The 25,285-nt window shown below is 29.9% G+C and overlaps 5 protein-coding genes across 5 annotated transcripts; all 5 read right to left on the bottom strand.

Annotated features, from left to right (window-relative positions):
- Positions 1-1,123: 1,123 nt before the first annotated feature.
- Positions 1,124-2,913, bottom strand: LOC124934356 (metal tolerance protein 10-like). Its single transcript, XM_047474879.1, has 6 exons — positions 2,694-2,913; positions 2,374-2,483; positions 1,989-2,234; positions 1,838-1,918; positions 1,536-1,766; positions 1,124-1,468 (listed from the first exon to the last, which is right to left on the bottom strand). Exons 1-6 carry the CDS (start codon positions 2,908-2,910, stop codon positions 1,124-1,126), a joined length of 1,230 nt encoding a protein of 409 aa, XP_047330835.1. The 5' UTR covers positions 2,911-2,913.
- A 1,294-nt stretch (positions 2,914-4,207) lies between these two features.
- Positions 4,208-6,839, bottom strand: LOC124934355. The gene is made up of 7 exons (XM_047474877.1): positions 6,390-6,839; positions 6,182-6,241; positions 5,582-5,830; positions 5,402-5,478; positions 5,142-5,218; positions 4,929-5,061; positions 4,208-4,861 (listed from the first exon to the last, which is right to left on the bottom strand). Exons 1-7 carry the CDS (start codon positions 6,808-6,810, stop codon positions 4,697-4,699), a joined length of 1,182 nt encoding a protein of 393 aa, XP_047330833.1. The 5' UTR covers positions 6,811-6,839; the 3' UTR covers positions 4,208-4,696.
- A 1,296-nt stretch (positions 6,840-8,135) lies between these two features.
- LOC124934814 (transcription factor MYB58) lies at positions 8,136-9,059 on the bottom strand. The gene is made up of 3 exons (XM_047475316.1): positions 8,920-9,059; positions 8,710-8,839; positions 8,136-8,640 (listed from the first exon to the last, which is right to left on the bottom strand). Exons 1-3 carry the CDS (start codon positions 9,056-9,058, stop codon positions 8,136-8,138), a joined length of 774 nt encoding a protein of 257 aa, XP_047331272.1. The 5' UTR covers position 9,059.
- An 8,252-nt stretch (positions 9,060-17,311) lies between these two features.
- LOC124933788 (ubiquitin-NEDD8-like protein RUB2) lies at positions 17,312-20,910 on the bottom strand. The gene is made up of 3 exons (XM_047474232.1): positions 20,744-20,910; positions 17,985-18,244; positions 17,312-17,611 (listed from the first exon to the last, which is right to left on the bottom strand). Exons 1-3 carry the CDS (start codon positions 20,834-20,836, stop codon positions 17,497-17,499), a joined length of 468 nt encoding a protein of 155 aa, XP_047330188.1. The 5' UTR covers positions 20,837-20,910; the 3' UTR covers positions 17,312-17,496.
- A 3,203-nt stretch (positions 20,911-24,113) lies between these two features.
- LOC124936851 (auxin-responsive protein SAUR71-like) lies at positions 24,114-24,763 on the bottom strand. The gene has a single exon (XM_047477375.1). The coding sequence runs from the start codon at positions 24,688-24,690 to the stop codon at positions 24,316-24,318; it is 375 nt and encodes a 124-aa protein (XP_047333331.1). The 5' UTR covers positions 24,691-24,763; the 3' UTR covers positions 24,114-24,315.
- Between the last annotated feature and the right edge of the window lie 522 nt (positions 24,764-25,285).

The following is a 25,285-nucleotide window of genomic DNA, read 5'->3' as shown; positions in this document are numbered from 1 at the left end:
GTAAAGAATTCAAAAGCATCAGCGCTTTATCCTCATCTTTATACTTTTCCCCGATGTTTTCTAAATCAAAGAGAATCTTGACATAATCGTCGAGATGCGTCTGCAAATCATTCCCTTTAGTCATTCTAAACTTGAAGAATTTATGCTTGATGTAGATCTGAGACGACATTGTCTTAGTCATATACAAAGATTCCAACTGAAGTCACACCTCTCTTGTCGTTGTTGCACTAGCAACCTCTCGCAGTACCTTGTCACTGAGACTATGAATCAAGGTGTTATAGGTCATTTCCAACACCTCCATCTTTTTCTCTACGTCCATCGAGGCTGGTAATTTCGATTCCCCCTCGAGTGTTTTAGTGACTCCCATGTTGCCTAGGTGTGTCATCATCTTCATCTACCATAACCCAAAATCCTTCGTCTCATCGAACTTCTCAATATCCACCATAAAATTTGACCTCATCTTAAGTCAAAGAAATTGAACCGCGACCGCCTTAGACCAACCTCGCAATGATACCAGTTTGTTGTGAAAACTATCACCCGGTGAATGAAAAATCGGAAATATAGCAATCGTAATGGATGTAGAACAATAACGTAAAATCAAAAAATAAACAGAATAACGACAAAAGAGTTTTATCCAGGTTTGGATCAACAATTTCCTACGTTCTGCTTTCGGAGATATATATATATATATATATGCTTTTAGCATTATAATTAGGAAAAAATCATTCTTTTAAAATATATCATTCTCTCTATATAATATAATATAATATAATATAATATTTCCTTCTTTTGTATTTAACATAGAGACACACTAAATTGAGTCTCAAAACCTTAGGTCCACTTCTATAGTAGTATTGGCGTCAATGCCAAAATTGATAGTCGATGTTATTAGTGTTGTGATACCATACATGAGTTTAATTGAACTTTTTTAATTATTCACCGAGAGGAATAAGCTCAAGCTAGGTTTGAATTATTGAATCTGAAAATTAGGTTACATATTTTGGGGATTTCTTCCCAAATCCATTCCATAAAATTATCCTAAACTATGTTTCATATTACAAATGTCACCCTCAACTTTATTTTATCTAATTTTAGTACAAAACTTAAAAATATGATATACTAATTAAACCTTGTATTGGTGTTCTGGTTTGTGACTGAACTCGAAGTCAATATGAACAAAGGCTCGTTCCACATCTTGGAGTTGTTCTAATTTCTCTTGCAGTTTTTCACCAATATTATGTGCCTCAATCAAAATCATATCTTCTGGCAACACTATATCAACTTCCACAAAGTAATGTTTACCAATCGTATACGCCCTAACCGTATCGATATGTTTGATCTTCTCGTCGTGATTCCATATAAGGAATATCAGTTTTGCCAGGAATTCAGGTGGAGCCGTTCTTCCAATTAGACCATGTACATTTTCAATAACTGTCTTTGACCATGAGTTAATTGTGTATAATGCAATCTGTAAATAAACAAACCATATATTAATTCTACAATATAAAGAAAGACAAAGATAAAAAAAAACATACAATTATAGCTCCGGTTGGATCGATCCACCAGTAGAACCGAACTGCGAGGACAGCTGCAGCTAGACCGACTGAGTTAGTGATCACATCAAAGAAATGATCTTGAGCATAGGCTCTGACAATCTCATTTTCAAACCTTCGACAATAAACCATCAACACAAACTTCACTACCGTTACTGAGACCATGATTCCAATCATCCATATCTCTTCAATATGGTTCATCCGGGGACCAACCTGCCATAGAAAATCGATAATTATCACTTTTGTTTTTTAAATATGATCTCAAAAAGATCTGGGGAAATTACCTTACTAATAAGTTGCCGACCAGATTCAAGCAATATTTGTAAACCAAGAGTTGCCATGACTGATGCAAAAACAATAATACCCTGCAGATTGAGTGAAGACTACTTAATCATGGGTATTAGTTCTTTAATGATGATCTTTTTCGTTGCTTACCACTGGCTGCATCCGTTTTTTTCCAATCGGATAGCGATACTGGTTTGGTTTTTTCATTGCATAGGCAGTGAACCACAGAATAAATCCAGATAAGAGGTCTAGCAGAGAATCCAAAGTTGATGCAATAACTGCTAATGATTTACTTTCATAGGAAGCATAAACTTTTGCTAAGAACAGCACCATGTTAGCAATGTTTGATACAGTTACCGCCATTCTTTCACTCCTAGCCAGCTTCTTTATCTCATCCTGTGGTCGAATTGAAGATTGTAATTACAGCAGTAGATTCATTTTCATAACACACAGGCAGACCTCTAGTAGAACTAACCAAGCAGCAGAAGCCATTCAATTGAGATGAATAGAAGATTCAAACAACCAAATCACTAACCTCAGTCATTTCAGGCAGGTAACCTATCTCATGAATAGCTTCCATTTCATTGAATCCTTCGAGAAGTCTTTCTTGTTTTTTATAGTATTCTGCAATCTTGCCTTGTTTTCCTGTACAATGAGTTAAGACGAACAGGAATAAACTTCATAGGACTAATAATCTTCAAACTTAAGTTTAGTGATAGTGCTTCTTCTGCTGACACTCCTAGCTGACCTAAGCTCTAGTATACCTTTGTATCAACAGATCTCATGTTTTTTACCAGTCGTTTACATAGAGAAGGAAGACATAGCTAGAGAATGAGAAATGGAAAAGAGACATACTTTGACAGAAAAAGAAGCGGTTGAAACCGAATGGAGAAGAATGATCGGAAGATCGACGTTCCGGCAACTTAAATTCCGTGATATTGAGCCTCCACGACGGATAACGCTCACCGGTGAAGGAAATACATTGATCGACCATGGCTTCAGGCGATAACAGCTCCCTCCTACTGTGTTCGAACTCGTAATTCACACCTGGACTTCTTTGGATATCCGCCATTGACAAGTACAAGTGATGATCTGACCGGAGAATAACTGAATCGGTGAAGGAAACTGCTTCCCGCTTCTCCTGGACAATACGAATACGAAAATTAAGACATCATTTCCTCGCTTATATATAATAAATAATCATCACTTAATTTACTTTATTATTAAAAAGATTAATCAAGTTTATTTATTTGTTATTATTATAAAAAAATAAAGAAGATAATCAAGTTCAACTATCACTTAATTAACCATAACAAGGCGTGTTCCATTTATTATAATAAATGAAGCATCTTTGAAGAAAAAAATAATGTGAAAAAAAAAGACAAGGAGACTTTTAATTTTATATTTTGATTATGAACAATGACAGAGACAATTAAGTTGGAAACGAAAATACGAATATGTTATAGTCTATCACTTGTGCGAGTGAGAAAAAAAATAAAAATTGTAATAAAAAATTAATAAATTCAAAATAAATGATAGAACAAAATGTTTCGAAAATTATCATGTTCAAAAGAGAGGCGACAAAACTGATATAGTCTGTCACAGGAAAGAAATAAATAAAAAATAGCTTACTAAAAAAATAATAAATTAAACAAAATGATCAGGTTGGAAACAAATATTTCTAAAAAACATGGTCATTGACAGACTATAACCAAATCTTAACCTTGTTTTCGTTCTATTTTGTTATCTAAATTATTTTTAATTTAATGACTGATTTTTGTTATTATATTTTAATCAAATAATTAACTAAAATAAAAAAAAAAACAAATTTCAAATTTTACTATGAGAAAATGTTAAAAAAAAATTATTTCAATTTGAAACTCATAATTGTTTTTACAAAATTTATTAAGTTTGAGATATTTTATTAAAATAATAAATTGTAATAATTTTTTTATTATTATTTTGCCCCTCATGTGAGAGGGAGCAGAGGAGTAAATACAAAATAAATAGTCATTATGTTCCATGCTGCTTAACTAATGGGAGTGAATTAAGCATGCCATTGATTATAAATTTTATATTTAATTCCCACTTAAATCAACTCTAAAAAAATCATAGTAAACCCTCCAACATTAAATCAGAATAAAAAAATATATGTTGACAATAGTCAAGAAAAATTATATCTCCATTGAAAAGATAAATGTGAAAACAAAAATAATAAGGGAATCATAATAACATAAAACCACTCCAATATAACAAAAAAGAATCTTGATATAAGACGTTAATGTCATATATTTGATTTATACATTAATAACGCCTCAATTCAATTTAGGTGGTGTAATAAACTATTATGGTAACACCGAAATAAAATTTGATAAGTTAATAAACTTTTAAAAGTGTGAAAGGATACCAAGTGTTTCAAAGACCTCATCTCACAATCCCAACATCCTTGATTGACAATAAAAAATGAGCTCATTTCTTCACATATCTGGAAATACCTCAGATTCTGAGTGAACCCGAATCCTCAGATGCGGCGGGGTCTCGTTTAACGCAAGTGTGCAATCTTCTCCTCGTTACGGAGTATTGATTTTACAATCTTAGTATTCATCTTATACTAGGTTTGGCTAGCTTAAGATCTTCTCTAACTCTTCAACAACTATTTCCTCATCTTAATCACTAGAGAAAATAACTACTAAATCTAACGAGGGAAGAGCTTGGATTAGAAGATGAATGATAACACACACAAACACAAGAAATCACGAGAAGGCCTAGGTGCATCGATGCTCGAGGTTGCTCTCAGTGTTTTCTATAACCTTAAGCTGGAGCATTAGCTTTGATGAGCCAAGGCTTCATCTATTTCATCAATTTGATGAACTTGAAGACGATAAGGCTTCCTCTATTCTCCTTATAACCACACTTAAACTGCTACCACTTTCAAGAGCCTCCACAGCAGCTCGATGCCCACTTTTATGCCATTTTAGCAGATTATACGATTGCATTACTGACCACCTTGCTCTATTCGACATCTGTCAGCACAAATGATCAATAACAATTGAGACCAACAGTCTTCTCATATACATTTGTTTCAATTACCTCAGAAGTTGATAATGGAGGTTCTAAGAGAACCGATATGCTCCTGAACAGATTTTCATCGTTTTCTCCTCCCTCAGCCTCACCATAAACAAGAGCTTCCGCTGCAATCCCACCAAATAGCACCATACAGTACCTGATCCAGATGCAATAACCAACACAGCTTCAGATGTTGTTTCGCAATAGAAACATAGTCTAAAATTGAGTGACACTGACCTATCAAACGCAGTACCACTTAAACGGCCTTTAGCAAGTTCATTCGCAAGATTTTCATCCCAAAACTGTGTTCCAGCCTACAAGAATTTGCTATCAGTCAGATTTTTATTCTTTTTCAGAATAAGGAACTTGTTGGAACTAAGAGTCTAGTAATTCTAGCACCTCGACTGCTTAGTTTATAGATTTTGGCTAATGAATCAGCTACAGTTTCCACCATTACTAACAGAAAACGAAGCTGAAATAAAACAAAATTCAATCACCTGTCCTTGAATGCCCATTTGCATAGCAACAATTGGGTCTAATATCACTCCCCGGATTGGACAGCCCATAAGGTAAGCTGCGAAAATATGAGAAATTACACTATGAGCCATCAACGAAATTTTAAAAAGAAAAAACATGAAAGATTGCAGCTTTGATGTTCCTTCAACTTTCAGTTGCACCTGTAAGAAGATGTCCTGCTTCGTGTACAAGAATTCGACGACGATGTGGCGGCCAATAACTTGAAATTTGAGCTAAGCAAGTTCCACCAAGGACAATGGAATCCAGTATGCCTAGGCCCAATACAGCTGCTAAGTTAGGCCTGATGTCTATTCCTTTATTCAACAGGAAAGACACCCCTCCTAGGAAACCAACCAAAGCAATAGTAGAGTTTCCCGAAAGACCCCATTTCTTTGGTGAGAGCTTCGATGCTGCGAAAAGAGAATGCAAAGTCAAATAAAGCTCTCAACCATCTGTCTATGTTTGGAAAACCATAGAATTGTAATTCTTAAGAGATTACTTCTCTTCCTTTAAATGTTTCTAAAACATCTAAAACTCATTTTCAAATATAACCAAACACAAACTTAATGAAATGTGTGATTAAGAATTCAAAGTAAAAATTCAATTCCTATATGACAACAAAATTGAAATCTGCCCCCAATTCCAATGCCAATACCAATTCATCTAAAACCAAAACACAACCTAACCCTAATTAGCATCAATCTCATTCATAATCAATCCAATCTTCAGTTTCTCAAAGATTCTATTATAGGTAATGTCACCTTCTAACCCTGTTGAAGACTTCAAAACACTTGGTGTAACATCTCTCGGGCCATCTAGTACTGCAAGAATGTATAAAGATGATGAAAATTATTAACCCAACAAAAATGATGAAGAAATTAACAATTAGGGTTTGAAGAATTAGCAAAAAAACACTCAGATTGAAGAACTAAAACCAAAATCGAGAGATTATTGCATCCCTAAGCTGACCTATATTGCGACACTTGCCGAAATTGGGTAAAAAGCCTTTATCTTTGAGGAAAGAGTAAGCACTTCCGACAAGCCTCATATCATCGGCATTAAGGCAAGTGTCCAAAACTTCCCAGTCCCTTTCTCGAACATCCAAGCCCAATTGGGCAGCCTTGGACCGGGTTAACTCGATCGGAAAGTCTTCGAGATCGATAGGAACGTCCTTTAAGAAGCGGAGAGCTCGAGCGAGGTCTTTCTCCTTCACCGCTTCCTCGAATTCCTGCCATTCTCTCAAAGCTCTGGTTATGGTAGACGGGGATTTCGTTGATGTAAATGATATTCGTTGATGAAGGATGAAGGAGATGGTTGGACGAGGAAGAATGAGATTCGCCGGAGAATGCGGTGGTGGTCGGAAGCACAGGGGAATCGTAGTTATTGCCATCGTAATGGCGACGCAAAATTCGACGATTCTAGAAACTATTATTATAATGGACAAAACATGTTGTTTCTTTTATTTTCAAATTTTTTTGTTTTTTTTTTTTAATTAGAGTTTATTTTCTAAAACTAAATATAATCAAAGGACTTGGTTCAAATCAAATTTTAAACAATTTGAAAAAATTAAAATATAATCAAAAGGACTTGTTGTTATTTGTGTTTGAGTAAGTTTCATTTTAAAGAATTTGAGACAATTTTTTTTTTTTTATCATAATTTAGTTTACAATGATTATTATAGTGACCAAACATGAATAAGTGAAAAACAAAATGATATTTGAGACTCCAGACTAATTTGTTTCTAGTTGTTGATGAGTTGGTTGGATTAGTTCACCATGCATAAATTAATCTTGAAATCTCTCGCAGTTAATGTTTACGGTCTCTTATTAATGTTTAAAGAATTTTGTCGTGTTTTGTGACTATAATTCTTGTAATTTTCACCATTAATAAATTCGATCCTGAATAGTGAATTAATGAGAATATGATTTGTTTGTTCTTAAGATTTGATTTTGTAATTGAAGCTCATTTTAATTGACACTCCGTCATAGTGACAAATGTTTTCGTATAAATAATTTTTTTCTTTTGAATCGCAAATAGAGAACTCATTAATTACTGTGAAATTTTTTAAGCTTCAAAAGATAATTGAACTTCAAATTGATCTCACATGTTTTTAAGAACCTTGATCAAACCTTACTCTCTTTTTCATTTTTTTTGTATGATGCCTAATTGAAGTAGTTAACTAATGTTGTGACTTAATATAATTATTTAAATTTGTTACAATTGATGCAACTTTCTCCTATAATAAAAATAAAAGATATTTTGCAATATCTATCATACATGTAGAATAGTTTTAACCTAAACTATAAAAATCCATTATGCTATAAATTAAATAGTTAGCAATTGGTTTATATATATAGTGTTGCATATAACATGTAAATTGACTAGGGTTGACTATTGAGTGATCTGCATGCCACCTTTGATGTAATTAACAAAAACATGAACATTTTTTTTTGCTATTAATAGTACATATGTCATACAAATAAAATAAAGAGAAAAAAATACTTTCTTTTTTTGTCAGCATAATTTAACATTAATAGATATATATATGTAACATATTACATCTCTTAATTAATTACATCATATATCATTATATGCATGCTAGATACATGATAATTAAGTAGTGCCGGCTTAGGAAACACCTAATTAACAAACAAAGTATTAAAGTATAATGTTTGAAACTTTTGATTATAATTAATAATATTTAAAGGTAAAAGATTAGTGGGGCAGGCTTGAAAACAGCACTTGCCAAGATGAGATAGAAGATATATTGATCTTGTTATAATCAATATTATTATTATTATCTAAATCTTCTTCATTAATTATTTGGTCCATCTTTTGGACTTGGACTTGGACCAAGCCACAATCATCTTGATCAATTGATAGATCATGATCATGATCATCATCTAGTCCAAGTTCATTTTCCAAGTTTCTCAACCACTCCTTGAATTCATGATCAATTACTAATTCTTCCCCTCCTAATTTCGGACCCACATCATTATTTGAAGATGAAAACGAACAAGAATGGGTTAAACTTTGATTCTTGATCATGTCTTCACGAAGATAGTTAGTAGTTGTAATCGAAGAAGATGTAGATGAAAAAGAAGAAGAAGGAGACAAGGAGTCTTTTTTCCACGATAGTTTCTTCTTCAAGTGAGTGTTCCATATGTTCTTTATCTCGTTATCTGTTCTACCCGGTAAACATGACGCAATCTTCGACCACCTGGTTAGTTAATTTTACTCGAAATGAGAATTAAACAACATATGGGTAATAAAAATTGACATAACATACTTGTTTCCGAGTGATTGATGTAGCTTAATTACGATTTCCTCTTCTTCTTGGGTAAAGTTTCCTCTCTTTACGGTTGGTCTTAAGTAATTAATCCATCTTAACCTACAACTCTTACCGCATCTCAACAACCCTAGTTAACGAGAGAGCATCGTGTTAATAACAACGCGAAGTCTAGAACTCGATTTGTATGAAAAGAGATTAGATAAGTACCAGCTTGGGAAGGAAGGGCACGCCAATTGGGATGGCCATGTTTATGAATGAAAGAGACGAGACGAAAGTCTTCTTCAGGGCTCCATGCTCCGGTCTTGACCTTGGTTTTGTCGCAGCATGGTGCACGCCCTCTTCCCATTTCTTCTTGTTGGTGTTGTTTTCTCTCTCTATTGTATTTTTTTTTATGTATTTTGTTTAACCATGGGCTATATTGTGAAGGCTGCGTGTCAGCGTGTCCATATATGTATATATATATATATATATAGGATGAGAGATGAGTGATGGTCTGATTTCGTCAACAATTCTGATCACGTACGCGACCATGGTTTTCAATCCACCTGTGCAGTTATTTGATTTTGTTTTTTCTTTATGTATGGAGGAACTTTTCATGCCCAACAATAACTTTTTTTTTTATATTTGAGATAGTTGGGTTCGACTAATCTCGAATTAAGTATAACCCGGGAGATAAGTTTAATATAAGTAAACATTAATGAACATTAACTAGAATTCAGAGCCGGAGCCAAGTTAAAAAAATACTTGGGGCTGACTCATTTGCCCGGTTTATTCACTTAATTTGCCCAATTTCTTTTTAAATTTAGGTGGGGCTGGAGCCACCCTAATCCAATTTTTTTTTTTAATTTAGGTGGGGCTGGAGCCCACTCTAGCCCAAGAGTGGCTCCGCCCCTATTAACCACTAAGGTAGTTCAAATAATAGAAATAAAAGTAATCACGTCTTCTAGCCTAGCGACAACAAGATCAACAAGATGTTGATATCCCCTGAGGTTTTGATTTCAAGTCTGTCAGGTAGCAAGTTTTGCTTTCTGGTTAATTGCATTCTACAAAAATAAAAGATCACGGGTTCGATTTTTATTTAAAACGCCTTAAATTGGAGCATAAGTGTAGACACCAACAACCTTCACTATTAAGCTGCCTATTAATTATTTTTTTTGTCTAATTTAAGAAGTATCGCACCTCCATAAATTATTTTCACTCAGTAGATATATATTATTTTTTTATTTATAAATGATTAAATTCTTATACATAGTAAATTTGAAAAAAAAAAAATTCTACTTATTATTTTTTGGATGGTTCATGACTTGCTGAGCTTCGGTTCGTCCGTAAATGTTGGGGTCATTCTAGTTCACTACAAGAATGTAAAATTTAATTTGAAAAACTTAAAATGTTAATTTTTTTAATATGAAATAGAGAGTATTTTAGTTGCTAAGTTAATTGATTTAATTGATAAAATGAATGTTAAAGAATGATGGGTTATTTAAATAAATTTTACTGAACAGGTCTTAGGTCTTAGTAAGGCTACCGTCTCTCTTGATCATCTTCTATCTTTTCAACTATTTGCATCTTGACTTTGTTGGTAAGGGTTTTTATCCTGATTCACATGTTTAACCATTTTTATAAGAATTTAACTTAAAACATCTTTGATAGATGAAATGAATGGTGAAACAATGATGAATTAATTAAATGAATTTTATCCAACGCCTTAAGGTTACGAGTTACGACCCTCTTGAATCTTTTCAACTAGTGACATTTTTCTAACTTTCGTTGGTAAAATATAACTATTATCTATTTGTCTTTGATTTGTATGAGCGAAAGACAATGATTCTATCCTAATTGACAAGTTTTTCTTAAGTATTTAACCTAGTGTAAAACATCTTTGATGAAATGAATGGTGAAAGAATGATAGTTATTTAAATAAATAAAAAATTTACCCGGCCTTAATAAGGCTAGGTCCCTTTTGTTCATTTTGAATTTTCAACTATTGACATCTTTCTCACTTTATTGGTACATTAATTTTAACAATTATATATTTTGTAACTTTTGATTAGAGTTTTGAATTCCATTATAATTAATACGATTTACCATTTAACTTAGTGCAAAACATTTTTGATTTTGTGTGCAAATATTTGAAATGAAATATGACTTTTCACACCGACTTACCAACATAATCACCCTAATATCATTTCTTACATGTTTATAGCAATTCCTTTGTTTGACTAGTTCAATTATTTGATAATTACATACTATTTATTGCAATTCTTTTACATCCACCTTATTTCTTACTTGATTGATATTATTAGTTTTAAATGTTAGAATTTGTACGATAAAAGTGATTGCGATGTCAATTTCTAATAATAAAATTAATGTTTTCATTGAACCCCATGCCAATCTAATATTGAATAAGTCCTTATCCATTAAATTAAATATTCTTAATCAAACATTGTAATAGTGTTGATTCTTATATACATGATGTGAATGAATGAAAATTTGATAGTTAATCAGTGTACCCACTTAATTATATCATCGAATAAAATATACCCTTTTTATTCCTAATATAGGAAAATTTTCTTTACTTTTTATTTATATCTCTTTGTTCTATTTCAAAAAAGATAAGATCTGAAAGAAATACTTATGAATAGTCGACAATGAATTTCTCTTGAATAAAAATATTGAAGGAAGGGAGCGGTTAAGTTCGTTGATCATTTTTCTAATTTACTTGGTATTTTTTCCCTTAACTCTTCTTTATAATCATGCACAAACCATCTCAATTCCTTTGCAAGCTGCTACGAAAATTTGAACAATTCATTTTTTTTAAACTCACCCTAATAACAATTTTGAATTCGAGCATAATTGATTCGGTTCTTAAAATATAAGAAAATTGAAATCTATATTATCTAACATTAAAATTCATTTGTCTTCGACAAACTATCCTAATTTATTAGAATATATGATAATATATATGTAAGATATTATCACAATATTATATAGATGGTGGTAATTTCATTAGTATATTATATTAGTTTTCTTAAAAATTCAATTTAATGTCGATATAATAGACATAACTTATATAATTCAATATAACATTCAATAGAATCTTTCTTCTTTATTCTAATATGTAAGAATATAGATAGAAGTTGTATGTAATATGTAAGAATATAGATAGAAGTTGTATGGAATGTTATATTGAATTACAAAGGTTATGTCTATTATATAGACATTAAATTGAGTTTATAAGGAAATTAATATAATATAGTATAATAATGATATAATATAATATATTAATGATATTATCATAATTTATATAATATTGTGATAATATCTTACATATATATTATTTTATATTCAAACCTCCCTCCTCAAATTCAATATAAAAAATACTTGAACAACTTGAGGTTGAAGACGAGATGTTGAAATGTTGATGGTGTATTCTTTAAGATTCATAAACTTTTGAGCTCCATTCAATTATAGGATGACAGTGTATTGACTGATAAATCAGCGAAGAGGTAGAATCTCATGAGCATTGAATGTTGGGGAAACAACAACCGAATAAACTCAAAAGTTACTCGTGAGTCTCAAAATTCATCCAACGACGGGATGATAGTGTGTTGCATTAAAGAAAACTAGCGAAGAAGGTAGAATCATATAAGAATAGAATGACACAACACCTGAAAAACTCATCCTAACAAAAGGATGATAGTGTGATGACTAAATAATCAGTAAAGGATCACATATTATTGGATTAAGACCAATAAAAATATGGGCATTGACTACTGGAATAAAGCAACAACTGAAAATAAAACTCAGAGAATATGATTGCCAGAAAAAATAAGAACATCAATAAAATTATTTTAAAAAAATATATTATTAAAAAATATAATAATAATTAGAGCACTCCATCAATGGCTAAAGTAACCATTGATGGAGGCAGCAAAAGACTAAATTTGTAACTCAAAAACAAAAGTTTGACTCTATATCATGTAAGAATATAGATAGAAGTTGTATTAAAATGATATATCGAATTAATAGTTTAAGTCTATTATATTATATGAACATTATAATATAATATAATATAATCCCAATTTATATAATATTGTAATAATGTCTCATCTATATATTATCGTATTCTATCCAAAAAAAATCATTTTACTAATTTATATATTCCTAGAACTTGGATGGTTTCTGATAATTGTTTCTGCAATTTTAAAAATAAATATTAAATTTTGATTAATTAGGAGATTTAAAAAATGAAAAATGAATTTTGAAAATGACAGATTAATGGAAGAGAAGAAAAATTACATCTTTTAGTAATTTATATTTATTTTTGTATATAGATAAAATATTTTTAATATATACTTAAATTTGACATTTAGAACTAACTTAGTAAATAAATATGATATTTTTAATTTTCTAGATTAACAACATGCAATTTTAATCTCTAAGAATCTAGTGCCTTCAATTTTCCCAAAATTTCATCTCCTCACCGGTGCAAATTGCAACCACTTTTAGGTTAATAATCTGGTTATTTAATATTAGTTTCTTTCATTATAATCTATCCCACTAAATATAATTGATAATTTATCTAGAAAAGTTGGAGTTAGATGGTTAGAGTTGAATTTCATATACGAATTAGATGGTTAAAGTTGAATTTCATATGCGAATGTTATTTAATTAGGAAAAAACTCACTTAGACGTATGTATTTGTTCAACTAGTTCACTTAAACGTATGTAGTAATAAAACGTATCCATCATTAATTATTTTAACTTTATATTTATTCTTTTTTATATATATTTTCTTATATTAACATTGATTATTAATTATTTTAAAATGGTTTGATCTCAATGATTGGATATAACAATGACTTATCTAACAATAAAAATCTTTTAACACAAAAATAAATTAATTAATAATCAAGAATTAGATAATAATAAAAACTCATTCATCAAATAACAAAAAAAAAGTAATAATCAAATATTAGAGAAAACAATGTTTACTATAAGTCATGAATAGAAAATTAAATAAAAAATTATTAATTATATTTCTATTCATAATAAATTAAATAAGAAAGAAATTCTTCAAACAAATATTACAGGAAAACACAAAATTCATAAATAAATTACTATTTTTTAAAAAAAAATGAGAATTTAAATTTTAAAAAAAAAAAACTGATATAAAAAAAGATGAAATAAAAAAGAAAAACTAATATAAAAGTAATAAAAAATTTAAGAATGAAATAAATTTAACGGTTTAATTAATGAAAAAGAAGGAAATAAAAAATATATTAATATTTAATTAATAAATATATAGATTAAAAAAATAAAAATTACCTATAATTTACTAAAAAATAAATGCTAAATAAGTCAATTTTTTGATAATAAGTATGTTTAAATGACATTTTATTAATAAATATATATATATATATATATATATATAAAAGTGAGTTAGTTATACAAGTACATAGATTTAAGTGAGTTTTTTTCCTATTTAATATATTACTTATTTAAATTTTATATTCTAATAATATATTAAAAAAATAATTTTAAATAAATTTTAAGCGGGTTTAGATTATTTAAATAACTCAAATCACTCGAACATCATTTCACTTTCATTTCATCAATCATATTAAACAATTCATTAACCAAAATACTAAAATACTCTTTATTTTAAATTATTATTTTTTATTTTATTTATATATATTAATATCTTTTAAAAAAATTACCAAAAAAAATCATAACCTCTTCAAAACTATCATCCATCATTATTATTTTTCTCTCTCCAGGTTATTCATATAACCCCAATTCGAATGAACACTTATAAACTCAGATTCAACCCTGGATCTCATCCGGTCATTTTCGAATTGGACAATTAATTTTATTATATATATATGTGTGATTTTTTTTATTGGTGAAAATTTTAAGTGTTATTTATTTATTTTAGATGTATGGATAGAATCATGTTTATTGGTGTACAAAGAGAGTTTAGAATACATAATTAAAAACAAAAATACTTTTATAAGAATAGTTTAATGGAAATAATCGGTTTAAGAAATCATAGATCACTGGTTTGCTTTGAATAAAAGCGGGTTATGAGTCTATTACTATGGGGTTAGTTCTCTTTAATTAAAAAAATAATTAAAAATAAAAATATTAAGAGAAATTATATAATATAGCCAATGGAATAAATATATTATTCATCACGCAGTTTTGGTTTTGTTCATCTAATCTTCCTATCTTATTCAAATTCATTATTAAATCTAAATAACTATTCCAATAGCCCATATCATATGTATTATTATTGATTGAAATAATAAAAACTACATTTTCCTTTTAGTAAGCGAGTTTATTATTAAAATATTGACCACGTTATTTAAATAAGTTAGTGTGTGAAATGATTTTAAAAATATTAGGATATTTTTAAAAATAATTTTTTTTTATTATTGAGAGAACGGTGAAGGGAACCTTTGAATAAATGAATAATATTATTTTACACAACTATTTTTTAATACTCACAAATTCATGAATTTGAGTGTAATATGGTTTATATACCATTAGAATATTTTAATTGAATTTTAATTTTTTATTCAAAACGTCTTAAACTAAATTAAAATGAAATAATTCTTTTAGAACAAACTCGATTTAAAAAAATAAACAATTCATTACTATAGAGTTAACTGTTCTCTTTTGTATATTTGGCATTTGTCTATTTTTAAAAAATCTAAATTTAACTATATTGAACTCCAATGATGATCTATAGAGAATTTCATATGAATGATGTGTCATAGTTGAAATACTAACTAATTAAACAAAATTAAGTATAAAACTTGAACATAATAATAATTTCAAATTTATTTATTAAACAAAAACGTAAAATCAAGTTAATACATTTAATAAAAAATCAAAAATCATAAACTAATTAATAAATTACAAATTGCAATTCAGTTATTTGAATAGATAATGACCTTATTACACTCAATCAAAACCCACATCCCGCCAGCCCTATAACCTCAATTATACTCAATTAAAACCCACATCCCGCCCTATAACCCGTTATACTCGATCAAAACTCACATACAGCCCTATAACCGACGAATCAAATATTTTTCTATTCAAATTAGGTCGATTTAACCAATTTAAATGGTCACCCCTAAGATGGATGCTAGCAACAACTCGTTGCGATGATCTATGATTTCAATTTGATACTTCTTCGCCCAAATTAACATCAACACTAAAGGAAATAAGCCTTTTAATTCAAACATCCCGAGACTCCAATATGGGTATTCTCTAGCTAGTTATAAAATTACAACACCAACAAAAGAAAAATTATAATTAAAAAATAATATATATACATAACATTTGAAAAAAAAAAGGACAAATTTTCATAGTTGGGCGGGTAGAATATTCCAATGCTACCAATATAACTTGCCTAGTCATTCATCATTCATTAATGTCATTTGACCAATTTCTTTCTCATAGACACCAAATTTTCAAAGTAAGCTTAACAATCATAATCTCAATATTAGTAAAAAAAGAAAAACAAAACATAAAGATTAAAGTCAAATCAGGCTAGTATTGATTAGAAAAACCAGTTTTAAGTAGGTTAGGTTCAAGACTTAAGGCTGATACATTTGAATTATTTAAATAACTCAAACATCGTTACACTCCTTAATTATTCAAATAACTCAACTTAATCAAACTCATTTCACTTCTCGACTTCTCTAATTCAATTCATTAACCAAAACACTAAAATATCATTTATATTAAATTATTATTTTTTATTTTATTATTATAGATTAATACCATTTAAACTTTTTTACCAAAAAAAAATATATATAATCTCTTCAAAAATCATCATTTTTTAAATAACCCAGGTTATTTAAAAACAAACTCAATCTGAACAAGCCCTTGGATCTAATAATCCAATCCATATCATGATGCAAACACTACTATGCAGAATTTGTGATGATCAAACTTAGATTAACAAACATGGTAAAAAAAAAAGATGTCTCTATCCTTACTTTAAATAGATTGGTAACAACTGTTGAATTGATTTGAAAAAAATGACTCAAGCAACATAAAACAAATATAATATAAATATAACAGGACAAAAGAATTATATTATTGTGTATGCATGTATGTAAATAAAAAAATGATTTGTGGGTGACAAATGTCTAATGATTTAGGTGACCAGCCAAGCTCACTAGTGTTTTGTTGAAAATTGACACATAATTATTAATAAAGCCAAACTCCATGCAACAACAACTTCAGTCTAACAGGTCTTTTTCTATCTTATTTTAAACAAAATCTATTCTGAATAAGTCATAGTTTAGGAAACCAAACATGAAATCCCTTTTACCATTTTTGTCACCTAATCTTTTGACATCTCTCTCTTGGAGTTAGCACAGAATTTCACTTACCCCCACTACTACTCTCCATTTCTAAACAGGATAAGATGATGATAACATATGCCTTACGAACCCCGACTTGGGTCCTGTTTGGATTCCATTTGGATTCCATTTCTAGTTAGAATCCAATGCCTTCCTAGTTCCTACCACAACAAACAAGTTCCTAGTCTAGTCTAGTCTAGTCAGTCAACAATGCATGATATAATAATATCAAGTTCAATTGTACACCACATGACATATTAAAAGTGTTAAAACTTAACTTCATACAATCAATCATCTTATCTTTGAGCATATTTTCTCAACACAATCAATGCATATCATGCAATCACAAATATTGAAGTTTAATACATTTTTTTAATTTCAATCAATTGAGAAACCTGATTTAAAGACCGCAACCTCCTCGCAATGCAAGCACAAGGTGGAGTACAGAGCCACCTTCGATATTATAATCTTTAGCTGTTTTGTCATCTGCAAGTTGCTTCCCAGCGTAGATGAGCCTAACATGAGAGCAGCAAATATGGCGTAATAATTCAATAACCAATCTTTCATTCTTTCAATAATTGTTTGTATTATAATAAGTTGAGGAAAGGAGTTGTGTGCCATCAAAATAGTTACATATCTGAGTAAGGTTAGTTCCAAATGTTACTCTATCTAATCCAGATCCAGAACATGGCATTGTTTGATGTAGGGTTATTTGGGTAAAATGACTAAAAATGTAACATTATTTAATATTTTGATAATTTAATATTTTAGTTGATGATTGATTGGAGTAATTTGATTTGATAACAGCACTTCTTCAAACAATGAAGTCAAGATCCTGAAATGGCTTTGACATAATTCATTGTGTGCGAAAACATGTAAAATACAAACCTCTGCTGTATAGGAGGAATCCCTTCTTTCTCCTCGACTCTTTCCTTGATGCGATCAATTGTATCAGTTGGTTCAATATCAATTTCGATTTCCTTTCCAGTAAGGGTCTTCACCTTAATCATAGTCCCACCTCTAAGCCTCAAAACCAGATGTAGTGTTGACTCCTTCTGGATATTGTAATCAGCAAGAGTTCGGCCATCCTCCAATTGCTTCCCAGCGAAAATCAACCTCTGTTGATCCGGTGGGATGCCCTCCTTATCCTGCCACAAGTAGTCATGTTTTAGCAAAACATTAATGGAACTCTTCAAAATAAACTGCAGGTAGTAGTTTAAGGATTGGTTACACAAAAATACTTTTATTATGAAGCCCAATTTCACTCCAAAAAGAAGAAATCCAAATGGATACTAAAGGAACCTGACTGGAACATGGAAAATGGAGAAGTAGCCAGTCTATTATATATCACATTCCCATTTGAAAACACCTAGAAACATAGCTGGACAAGATTATGTTTTGAAATCAATTTATTGTTTGCTTTTATATCCAAATCTGGAAACACCATAATGCAAAAATTCTGGATCCAAAAACGTATCTAAATGAGAATATGTTTGGAAACTAAACTTAGTTAGAGAAAGATTCGAAAATTTATTGGTTGTTTCTCATTTGGATCCAAAAGCATAAACTATAAGTGTTTTCAAATGGGTACAAAAATTAAGATGTGGACAAATTTCAGTATGACACCTTTGAAGCACCCATCACTAAAACATATATAGCTATTCTACAATCAAGGAGAGAAATGTTTTTGTTACTTTTAAAAATACAATCACTATGCTTCAGAAGGCCCCAAATTGTTAGTTTGTCTATCATCAGCAATTTAGCATTAGTGTCCTGAAATTATTTAATATCTCAGGTGATGAGGTTGAAAATAACAACCTAAACTACCTCACTTCAAAGGGAAAAGAATTACCTATTAAGAGAATTATACAATACATACAACATTTCCTTATAATTTATGAACAATTATTTTACTATCCCTGATTGTAGAGATAATGAATAAGACCGAGAAAGGGGAGATGAGACAGTTTTGACAATTATCTAAAATAACTTTATTTACTATCATGGGTAATCCTATACAAGTCTAGCATTACCTATCTATGCACCTCACTAGTCAAGAATACTAATTGTATGATACCACGGTAACTAAGAAGGATGGACGGACAATGAAGACCCACGTGGACGAACCAAAGAAATTGTCTGTTAGGCCACTTAAGCATGTGATGATTGTAACTGTTTTGTGGGAATCTTCTGAGTGGGCTATATTCTCAGTTGGATTCTACACGCAATTTTTATGTTGAATGTAAAGAGCCTTAGCTCGTTATTTCTATCTCTCACCTCTTCATCGATTATTAGGAGCGATTCCCTGACCAGTCACTCTGGCTTCTTCCTCTCATCTGATCTGACTAACGTATCATTGTAACCCCAACTAACCTGTGTAATATATTTATATCATAACTGATATGTCGGGAACTACTTTACATATTCTATCTTCAAGAATATTTCCTCTCTATGATACCTAACCCTAAGACATGTTATACTACTCACCCCTTTCAAAGCTTCATTGTGTTGAATTAAGGTCTATAAAACAGTAAAAGCAAAAGCAACAAAAATCAGAAACTAAACATAGAATTGAAAAGCGAAAGTAAATTGGTGGCTCATGCTTATTCTCTTCAATTTGGCCTATTTATCGACCTCTTCTCCTCCTTTTCCTATGCTTCACCTCATAGAAATTGAAGTAATCAACCAACACTCCACCACTTCTGAAAACAAGAACGAATCTTGATAAAAAAAACTTTTGAATCTTCTGTCATTTGAGTTCATGTTTGTCTCTACTTGCTCTCTTTTTGGAAAGTTTTTAGATTTTCTTCCTTTACTGCATGTCTTCCAAATGTCTTCTTTGACGGAAGTTCGTTGCAAGGTAAAAACATTAGAACATTTTCTTTCCCTTAAACCGGTTCTCGCAATTCCTTGAATGGTTAGTTAGTTGTTACCTTCGTTATAATAGATTATGATGCCTAATTGTTTCAACCTTTCTCCATGTTAGGCTATTAGAGCAACTTATTGCTTGAAAGTCTCTCTTACTTCATCATAATTAATCAACTAACATTTCATTAAAGGAAGAGCTTTTATCATCATCGGTTTCCACCATGGTTGTATCTTGTAGTATTGATAATTTTTTCTTGTCAAAGATCATTGGGTTTCAGTAACGTGGGCGATTGGTAGTTGGTACAGATATATCGAACTCCACAAATAGAGAATTTTACAATCCCCATATAGTAAAAAGAGAATGAATTACTTAAAATCACTTTATTTCCTATCATGGATAATCCTATACAATTCTATCTTCACCTAGCTGCCTACAAGTAACTAGCACTTTTTCAGAAATAATGTGGAAGATTTGAATGTCAATATCTCACAAAATGGAATTGAATAGCTATATGCAAATCACTTCCAAATTCTAATACAGAATTCCAGTAAAAACATGTATTGAAACAATAGATAGATAGATAGATAAAGATCTCAGCAACAGCAAGCAAGCAAGCAAGCAAGCGCAGGGGGTGAATCGATCTGATGTCCATAAGTACACCATTCACAAAGAAAGCAGATCAGTTTAGTCTTATATAATCAGATAATTCTCCATATGATTAACCCATAGAGTGAGAAAGAAAAAAACCCTAAATTGACAATTAGAAAGAAAAAAGAACCTGAATCTTGGCCTTGACATTATCAATGGTGTCGCTGGTCTCGACTTCCAGAGTGATCGTCTTTCCGGTTAGCGTCTTCACGAAGATCTGCATGGTTATCGCTTCCCACACCACAGGTCCACGGCTTTGCGCGCAGAAAGAGATAGAGTCAACCAAAAACCCTTTGTAGCTTCCCACCATATTTTCTTCATTTCTCTTATATTTACCATATTCTTTCTTACAATAACATTCATATTTCTAATTTTATTTTACTTTAGTTATTCAATGAGTTTATATGTTAATTTATCATTCAAAACTCTACGTTATTTTCCGTTGAGTAGTCTTAGAATAAGTCGGTAATGATATTTGTGTCCCCAACTTGACTTTGTCCCAAATCTTATTCCGAGATTTTTTTTCGAGGAGTACTAAACATAATTAAATATATAATATCACTACTATATTTATTTATTATTCATATTTTATAAAAATTATAAATTTATTTCTTTATAATAAAAAATCTCGAAATAAAATGTGACGGGACAGGTAAATATTACAGTGTCTACCTAATTCTCCTACATAATATAAACTATCTTAATGAATTAAATTAATATATCTATTCCATTTATATATTATCTTATTTGGACACAATTTTTTATTTTATTTTTATCTGATTATTATAATTAAATTTGATTTTTACAAGTTTTTTATATTGATTCAGATATTACAAAAATCAAGTAAAACTTGTCTACAAATTAAAGGAAAAAGTGCCAAATGACCCATGTAAAAAGAGAAATTGGATAATGGGTTTTTGGACTTGTTGCTCAAATAGGCCCAAAAGCACACATGACATTATTATGAATAATTTAATATGCTAATATTTTTTCTAGACCTTTATTTTATTTTATTTTTCTAAATAAACAAACCTAGCATCTCATCCTTCATTATTCTTACTCTAATATAAAAATGGTTACCAATTTTACATATGATTCAAACTCATATCATCAACACATGGACTATTATTTCGCAAATTCACATTTCTTGAGCATGTTGCTGAATTATAGAGTCTAATATTTTTGCTTACTTTTAAAAATGTCATTTTGTCGTCCCTTATTACAAAATTCAATAAATACTTTCCATTGAAAGTTACATTTAGTTTGAATTTAACCGAATTAGTGGATTCCATCTAAGAGTACTAGACCTTTAAGCACATCTTTGTGGTTGAAAAAATCCCACCCCAAAACCAATGAGTCCTATAAATTTGTCCAAAATCAAGCTATATATGTTTACAAACATACATATTGAAGATGGTTATATGTTATTAGATATCACTTAAATATAATATCATTTTTTTTTATATATTATAACTTAACCCTAATAACAATGATCCCACCGATCCGACAAAATACAAACCCTCAAGTTCAAACACGACAACCATCCCAACAAAAAAAAATTCAAATAAAAGAATTTCCCAAATTTCTTAAAGAAAGCAAAACATAAGTAGAAACAACATCAACCAATAATAACCCTTTACCATATGAACACATAAAAAGTATTGTTAGAAAAATAAAGTTAGGTTTGAAGTGGGATGATAGTTTCATGTTCTTACATTAAGAATCTTAAAGAGCTCTCCCATGTATCCTATTCATTATTATGAATACATCATAAACCTTTTTAATAAATTCGATAAGGATAGATAGAGTTCGCATCATTAGTGTACAAGACTTGTGCTTCACGCTTCATTTTCCTCTTTTCGGTCATCATATTTTCACATTCATTTTCTTTATTGTTCATCATTTAGCCATAACCATTTTTTTACCGAAAAATAAAAGAAAAAGGTTGATGGTCGAAACTAGATCTAAAGAAAATTACTTGATGGAGACATGATCAATGTCTTCTTTAAATACACATTGCATGAAAGGGTACAGTCACGTTTCTATCAGTCTTAATTTCTGCATTAATGGTGATACAGAACACAAGGAATTAAGTTTTATTAATGAATTCTCACCAACCTATTACATGTGTGAGCTAGCTAACTATTTTTGCCTTTAATGTGATAAATGTACACCTAGAGAATTGAAACATTTCCGGATAAGATCAAAGCTTAATTTGTTCAAAATTATAAATCAAATTAAATGTGAATCTAATAACATACCAATCAAATAAAAAACATTATAAAATTTCACTCCAAATTTAGATTTTTTTATGGGTAAATATCATCTAGAGTAATTGAAGTGTATAGGGTAAATATTATTTTAAGAAGTATCATAGTGGTAAGAGTCGGATTAAGAGACCAAAAAGTGGCGGGTTCGATTACATTAGGAAACTTTTGAGTTGAAGCGGGTAAGTCTCCTAATCAAATTAAAAAATTATATAATAATCCTTATTAAATGTGGTATCATATTCATAAGAATGGAGATGTTGAAGCATGTGCCTATATAGTTATGGATTCCTAGGTGCAATATATTGGGGGCATTAACTATTGCTTGGGCCATTTTAGTTTGCTGGTCCATGTTTTTTTTCTTTCTTTTTATAGTGATTGTATTTAATTTCAGTTTGCAATATATATACAATTTTCTTAAATAATTATATATTGAAAAAAAAAACTCAATTCAAGACTTAAATGAACACATGTGATATAGTGTAATGAAACCTTAATTAGCATAATGAAAAATTCATTTACATTAGATCAACTTTAATATAACGACACTCCATCCATCAATGATGTTTATTTTTTTCGACTAGTGTACAAGTGTATTCACCGATTTTTTTAAATTAATAATAAACTCCATTAGAGATGTATAAGTTCGGTTAGAATAATATGTCAATTGTGCATGGAGGTTGAAGAAACATGTTCTTATTATTTTTTCGCCCATTATAAGATATTGAGCATGAAACAAATTTCACTTATACTAAATGGGTCATGTCTTCTTTAGAAGAAAAAAATGTACTTTATATAGTTTATATTAGTATTTGGATAACATATTTCATCTATTTAAATAACTAAATCAATTTGACATGGATAAAAGAATAAAAAATTATTTTATGTTAATCTTCTTTTTCCTTGTTTAATAAGAAAATTTCTTTTAAATTATTATGTTTATATTTTATAATTAATTTGTTTGATTAATATTTAATATAAGATTTAATATCCAAAACATATTAAATATCTAGGAAATGATGGGGTTAGATATAATTTATTAATATAATATCATAGACCTAACAAAATCGAATTAAAATTTTAAAAAATAAATAATTGACCCACTCCATAGTATCTGAACTAAAAATAAAACTAATAATTTCCAGAAAATGGATTATTTCTAAATATATAAACAAACTACATTTCATAATTCCAGAATTAGCAAGAAAAATGCATGTAATAAACAGGGGGAGAAATGGAGGTGCTAGATCAAGAAAAGATAACAAATTTGATATCAAAATGAGCATAATCATCAACAAAATCATTACAAATTGAGTAAAATCCTGCTTCATTTCATTACAGATCATAGATTTATTATATACAAAACCAAAGTTAACAGCTAGTTCCTCTTCCTGATTACTTTATCTCGCTAACAAGGAATTCAATTAACAAAAGTTTAAACGAACTCATCTGAAAGCGAATTAACAAGATCCATATTCTCATCACCAAAACAAACTCCTTGAAGAATCCTTTCAAATACAACAACATTACATGGAATCCGAAGCACACCTTTCTGTTTGTAACCGTATTCCTGAGCCGATTTGTTAAGAAGATTAACGAAGATCGGATTATTCAATAGATCTGCACTAACAACGAACCGCTCCATCTCTTCGCCGACGTATACAGGAAAGTGTCCTTCTGGTACGGAAACAGTTGAACGAGTTCCGGTTAATCGCGATCTAGAGGCGGTTACATTAGCTCTGTTGGATCTGAGAAGAAAGTACTGTGAGGAATCGGCAACGCGTGAGAGTCTTCGAATCAACTTCTTCATCGGAGAAGAAAGGGAAGTCGCCGGAGAAGAAAGGTTAGTCGCCGGAGATTGAAGTGTGTTATAGAGAGAGAAAGGATTGTGTCATTTGTGAGGAGAGAAGAAGGGCAGGGGGTTGTATAAATATATGGAGGAAAGGGTAGGAATCTGATACGTGTGAGCGCAGTAAAAGGTACGTACGTATTCGTACTTGATGTGTACCAATATTATTTTATATTTTTTTTTATTTTTTTTTGGAAAGAATAAATATTATATATGTTAAAGTAGAAATATTATTTATCTTTATTTTTAAGGCCTTGTTCGGATTATAATTTAAAAAAAAAAACTTAAATGGAGAAAAAAATAATGATCGTTGATAATTTTACATAATTAATGATTATTTTTGGTAAAAAGACTTAAAGGTATTGATATATATAAATAAAAAAATAATAATAATCTAAAATAGAAGGTATTTTAGTATTTTGATTAATGAAATAAGTGATATGATTGTTAAAAAGTGACTGATTGAAAAATTAATTTCACTTGTTTTTTTTAAAACCCAAAGAGAACAAGATCTGAGTCTTTTTATAAAAAATAATCATTATCTTCTCAAAATCAT

This window comes from Impatiens glandulifera, chromosome 4, assembly GCF_907164915.1.
Source record: "Impatiens glandulifera chromosome 4, dImpGla2.1, whole genome shotgun sequence".
Classification (NCBI taxonomy): domain Eukaryota; kingdom Viridiplantae; phylum Streptophyta; class Magnoliopsida; order Ericales; family Balsaminaceae; genus Impatiens; species Impatiens glandulifera.
The sequence above is the reverse complement of the archived record's forward strand: the minus strand, read 5'-3'. Positions and strand labels throughout refer to the sequence as shown.

What these genes read in the sequence shown, in the direction of transcription:
- LOC124936851 (XM_047477375.1), bottom strand. Translation starts at nt 24,690, where the DNA reads ATGAAGAAGTTGATTCGAAGACTCTCACGCGTTGCCGATTCCTCACAG.
- LOC124934356 (XM_047474879.1), bottom strand. Translation starts at nt 2,910, where the DNA reads ATGGCGGATATCCAAAGAAGTCCAGGTGTGAATTACGAGTTCGAACAC. An exon ending in ACCTGCCTGAAATGACTGAG is followed by an intron (nt 2,235 to 2,373) that starts GTTAGTGATTTG and finishes ATTCGACCACAG; the next exon opens with GATGAGATAAAGAAGCTGGC. An exon ending in AAAAACGGATGCAGCCAGTG is followed by an intron (nt 1,919 to 1,988) that starts GTAAGCAACGAA and finishes CTCAATCTGCAG; the next exon opens with GGTATTATTGTTTTTGCATC.
- LOC124933788 (XM_047474232.1), bottom strand. Translation starts at nt 20,836, where the DNA reads ATGCAGATCTTCGTGAAGACGCTAACCGGAAAGACGATCACTCTGGAA. An exon ending in ATGTCAAGGCCAAGATTCAG is followed by an intron (nt 18,245 to 20,743) that starts GTTCTTTTTTCT and finishes TACTTGTGGCAG; the next exon opens with GATAAGGAGGGCATCCCACC. An exon ending in ATTCCTCCTATACAGCAGAG is followed by an intron (nt 17,612 to 17,984) that starts GTTTGTATTTTA and finishes CTCTCATGTTAG; the next exon opens with GCTCATCTACGCTGGGAAGC.
- LOC124934814 (XM_047475316.1), bottom strand. Translation starts at nt 9,058, where the DNA reads ATGGGAAGAGGGCGTGCACCATGCTGCGACAAAACCAAGGTCAAGACC. An exon ending in TGCCCTTCCTTCCCAAGCTG is followed by an intron (nt 8,840 to 8,919) that starts GTACTTATCTAA and finishes CTCGTTAACTAG; the next exon opens with GGTTGTTGAGATGCGGTAAG. An exon ending in CATCAATCACTCGGAAACAA is followed by an intron (nt 8,641 to 8,709) that starts GTATGTTATGTC and finishes TTAACTAACCAG; the next exon opens with GTGGTCGAAGATTGCGTCAT.
- LOC124934355 (XM_047474877.1), bottom strand. Translation starts at nt 6,810, where the DNA reads ATGGCAATAACTACGATTCCCCTGTGCTTCCGACCACCACCGCATTCT. An exon ending in CGGCAAGTGTCGCAATATAG is followed by an intron (nt 6,242 to 6,389) that starts GTCAGCTTAGGG and finishes ACATTCTTGCAG; the next exon opens with TACTAGATGGCCCGAGAGAT. An exon ending in AGTGGTACTGCGTTTGATAG is followed by an intron (nt 5,062 to 5,141) that starts GTCAGTGTCACT and finishes CATCTGGATCAG; the next exon opens with GTACTGTATGGTGCTATTTG.